Here is a 4,869-nt window from a genome sequence, read left to right as displayed (position 1 = left end):
TTTTGGGAGAAGTTATCAATGCTGTTGAGATACCAGTTATCCTATTTTATTGCTTTGAGGATTGTAATATATAGACAAATAGTGGTATTTATATATTGGGTAATAATTAGAACTTTGGTAAAGAATATTGATGTTTTAGTAGTCTTCCGTTGTATGGTTTTATTTCCAGTAATGGTAGGTGCACCTGGGATTCCCTAGTTAGGGCGGGTTGCATTCCTGTATATCTGTGTATGTGTGGTATCATAGAATGTTTATTTATTTTTCTACTACTCCGGGCCGACTTGGTGGGTCAGGACACTACATATATATTAGGTTTAGATTTATTTTTATTATGTATTTACTCTCTTTGTAGTTATTACTTCAGACTATTGAATTTTGGCTTGCTGTGTGCAGCCTTCTCTCCCTCTTTGCAATCTGTCTCTCTCTATCTTCTCTCTCTTTTGCATTGGATTATGAACTTTAATAGTGGAATACTTAGGAAGATTGTTTGGGGAGTGGGTGTTGAGTTATCCCACATCGGTTGTGGAAGGAGCTGGTCAGTTGTTAAGTGTAATGGAAAACCTCACCCCTTAAGCTAGCTTTTGGGGTTGAGAATACCCTAAACCACCCAATAGTAGGCATAGATCAAGTGGGCACCGAACCTGTGATTAGGTTCGCAATTACCTTTCCTTCCGCATTGGATTATTGTTTTAAGTTGTAATTTCTTAAATTATTTTTAAAATACTCAGCCAATTCACTCCCATCTTGGGATTCATACCCAAACTAACACAAGTTTTGGCAACTCAATTCTTGATAGCGAATGGTTTTTTCTTCCTTTTCCCAAGAGCTTCTATCTTTTATGCGATGATATTAACTCGAATTTGCAATCTCACTTCAAAAAATTTTAATAAGCTCCTATTCAATTGATAACCTAGAATCTGAGCCTAGTATCATAGGTAGGTTTGCGAAAACTAAATTTGAGATTTAAGCTAATATCCTATAAAATAAAAGTAGTTAGAGAATGATTTGGCAACAACCTTTGATGCGTAAGTCAATGTAGAAGTGTAAGAAGATTAAGAGTGTAGATTAGTCTATTGTACATACATAAATTTCACACATGCATCATCTTGTTTATACTCGACAATGATAATTGTGTGATCGACTAAAATGAATATAACTAGTTGGTATTTTTGTAATATTAGTTACGTGAACTATTCTTTAATTATAAACTATCAGCTTACTTGACTTAACCCTAAATAAGCTAAGTGACCTCATTTTTTTTTTCAAACACAAACATTTACATCATATGATAACATGTTAACTTGTTAAAATTTGACCAAATTATCAAAATTTTAAATTAATTTTATTATGAAACAAGTAGAAATCTCATACTCGTATGTTTTCTAAAATAATAATAATAAATACATAAATAGATTATGTTGTATGAATTTTTAAAAATAACATAATAAGATAATGAAGTTCCGTGACTCTGAGTGAAACTATCTTCTCCCTCCGGTCCAATGATGACGTAAGCGCTAGTCTATTTAAGCTCCTCCCTTGTTTCCTTTTCCATGCCATTGCTCCTACTTTGCTACTCGCTTCACCTGGAGCCAGACAGCACCCATTTCATTTTCTCTCTCTCTCATGGCTGACCAGAAAACTGAGAAAAATGCCGTCGCCGGCGATATTCCCGCCTCTTTCGAGTGTCATCCGGCGAAGAAACCAAGAAGGAACAAGTTTGCTTTTGCTTGTGCCATTTTAGCCTCCATGACTTCCATCCTGCTCGGCTATGGTCAGCTCAAGCTCAAATTTCAGTTCTTTCCATCTTATCTTCTTCCTTGCAGCTGAGAAGTGACAGAAAATGGATTTTTTTTTTTTTCTTTTCCCAGAAAGCATTTTCTTGGAAAAGTAGTTTCTCTTTTTCCTTCGCCACCAATCCAAAGCCTCGTGCATTTCTAATCCTGAGCAGATCTCTTTAATACTGTTGAAAATTTTGTTTTTTTTTTATTTCTTTTTTAAAAACAAATCTAGAGTCTTGCTTGGGAAATTGGAGACTGCGTCTTAACTTTTTAAATGATTGTAAATTTTCAGATATTGGAGTGATGAGTGGAGCAGCTCTATATATAAAAAAGGACCTTAAAATCAGCGACGTTCAGATTGAAGTAGTTTCCGGCATCATCAATCTGTACTCTCTCATCGGCTCAGCCGCCGCCGGCCGCACCTCCGACTGGATCGGCCGCCGCTACACCATTGTCTTAGCAGGCGGCATCTTCTTCGTGGGAGCTCTCCTCATGGGCTTCGCCACCAACTATGCTTTTCTCATGGTCGGCCGATTCGTCGCCGGCATCGGCGTCGGTTACGCGCTCATGATAGCTCCCGTTTACACTGCCGAGATCGCTCCGGCCTCTTCCCGCGGATTCCTCACCTCATTTCCTGAGGTAGGCGGCTATTCATTGGTGGCTTTGAAAAAATACTCTAAAAAACAGAGTATAAAAACAGAGTGCTTTGTTACAACCGGCAATTAAAACACTTTCAGCTCCATGATAATAACATGCTTTTCTAAAATGTATTTGAATTTGAAACCGTAGCATGAATCGATTATGAAGCATTCAATTCTACAATCTTATGATTTTCACCTGTAAATATTGAATTAATAAATGAAGGGCAAGGAGCTAACATGAAGAAATTATGTTTTTGTTGAATGCAGGTGTTCATCAATACAGGGGTACTATTGGGTTACGTTTCAAACTACGCTTTCTCTAAGCTTCCTCTTCATCTGGGCTGGCGATTCATGCTCGGAATTGGCGCGATTCCGTCGGTGTTGCTCGCCGTCGGCGTACTCACGATGCCCGAGTCGCCGCGTTGGCTGGTCATGCAGGGTCGACTCGGTGACGCCACGCGAGTTCTAGACAAAATCTCAGATTCCGTGGAGGAAGCCAAGCTCCGACTCGCCGACATCAAGGAAGCCGCCAGAATACCGGAGACCTCTACGGGCGACGTAGTACCGGTGCCCAAACGCAGCCACGGCGAGGGCGTGTGGCGAGAGATGTTCCTCCACCCCACGCCAGCCGTCCGGCGCGTCCTGATCGCCGTCATCGGCATTCACTTCTTCCAGCAGTCGTCGGGCATAGACGCCGTCGTTTTATACAGCCCAAGAATCTTCGAGAAGGCCGGGATCACGAAGGACAACGAGAAGCTACTCGCGACGGTGGCCGTCGGATTCGCCAAGGCGTCGTTCATCCTGGTGGCGACGTTTTTGCTGGACAGGATCGGACGGCGGCCGTTGCTTCTAACGAGCGTAGGTGGCATGATCACGTCCCTCACTTTACTGGGGATTGGGTTGACTGTTATTGAGCACACGCAGGAGAAGCTAATGTGGGCCATAGCGCTCTGTATCACCACAGTTTTGTCCTTCGTGGCATTTTTCTCGATGGGGTTGGGGCCCATCGCGTGGGTCTACACCTCTGAGATACTGCCGTTGAGGCTACGCGCTCAGGGCGCGGGTATTGGTGTGGCGGTGAACAGGGTAGCGAGCGGAGTCATTTCCATGACCTTTATTTCGCTCTACAAGGCCGTCACGATCGGCGGTGCGTTTCTCATGTTTGCCGGGATCGCGACGGCGGCGTGGCTGTTTTTCTTCACTTTCTTGCCGGAGACGCAGGGGAGGACGCTGGAAGATATGGAGACCCTTTTTAATAATTTCAGGTGGATGGATAGGTACGGGAGCGGCGAGAGGAAGGAAGAAAGCACTCAAAGCAGTAGTGGGGGTGGTAACGCCGGTGGGGTTCAGTTGGTACGAACGGCTACTCTTACTTAGGGGTATTCTGGGAAATATGACTTTTCAAAAAGGTTTTTATGTAATTTGTAGAAATTAAGCCCTTATCCATGTGAATTATTTCCTTTATGTGGATTTTTCATCTACTTAAAATATTACCTTAGAAAAAAAAAAAGTATCATTAAATACAGTAAATTTTTTTTTTTTGAGAAGATCGATTTTTCTATGTGATCTTATACCTTCAATATTTATAGGTTTTTAAAAATTAAATAAATAAATATTATTATAATTATTCTTATGTGACTCTTTATCAGAAACATCATATTTTTTTAAAAAAATGTCATGCCTTTATTTGTCAATTGTTTTGTAGATATTGTAGTATGTATATGACATAATTATTGAAAGTATCATATAAGAAAGGTGAAATGTTTGTAAAATAAATGACATCGACGTACAATAAATGCTTAAAAAGTTTCAATTAAAAATGTGATCTTGGTGATATTGAAAGAATTTATTAGAGAACCTACTTTAAATGATTATTATTTGGCTTTCATTTGCCAATTGACATGCAATGCTTGTGGCCAAAAGTTCCAATTATGTACAATCAAGGCCAATAGAATAAAAGCCCACATTTCATCATACGACAACATACCTTAGGGATTAAATTTGGAAATGCAACTAAGGTGGGACAAGTATAAATGCATGTCTTTCTTTCTCAATTGAGGTGTAATTCACAATTCTCTTCCTAGCGAATCTCAACCCCCACCACATATCCCCTCCCTTCTATAACTGGGAGGAATCCAACCCTAAGGTGATAATGAACCAAATATATATATATATATATATATATATATATATATATATATTATAACGTACTGAAAATCAAGCATAACAAGCAATTTTATTTACTTTCGCTATTAATATTTATAGAAAGTCGCATCTCAGATCCTATCAAGTTTGTAGGCATGACACGGACAATGAATTATTAGGCCAAAGTCCGGATTTACAAACACCCCCCCCCCCCCACCCCAACCCCGCCCTTTCCCCTTTTTTTAAAGGTATAGCTTTCTCAAGAAAAGCCCTCCTTTTTAAGGTATAGCTTTTTCAAGAAGAAA

At 40.0% G+C, this 4,869-nt stretch overlaps 1 protein-coding gene across 1 annotated transcript; it reads left to right on the top strand.

The window, feature by feature from the left end:
- Positions 1–1,438: 1,438 nt before the first annotated feature.
- On the top strand, positions 1,439–3,966 carry LOC131155105 (polyol transporter 5-like). The gene is made up of 3 exons (XM_058108034.1): positions 1,439–1,771; positions 2,071–2,417; positions 2,687–3,966. The coding sequence occupies exons 1-3, from the start codon at positions 1,624–1,626 to the stop codon at positions 3,794–3,796; spliced, it is 1,605 nt and encodes a 534-aa protein (XP_057964017.1). The 5' UTR covers positions 1,439–1,623; the 3' UTR covers positions 3,797–3,966.
- Positions 3,967–4,869: the final 903 nt, after the last annotated feature.

This window comes from Malania oleifera, chromosome 5, assembly GCF_029873635.1.
Source record: "Malania oleifera isolate guangnan ecotype guangnan chromosome 5, ASM2987363v1, whole genome shotgun sequence".
Classification (NCBI taxonomy): domain Eukaryota; kingdom Viridiplantae; phylum Streptophyta; class Magnoliopsida; order Santalales; family Ximeniaceae; genus Malania; species Malania oleifera.
Note: the sequence above shows the minus strand (reverse complement) of the source record. Positions and strands in the feature narration are given on the sequence as shown.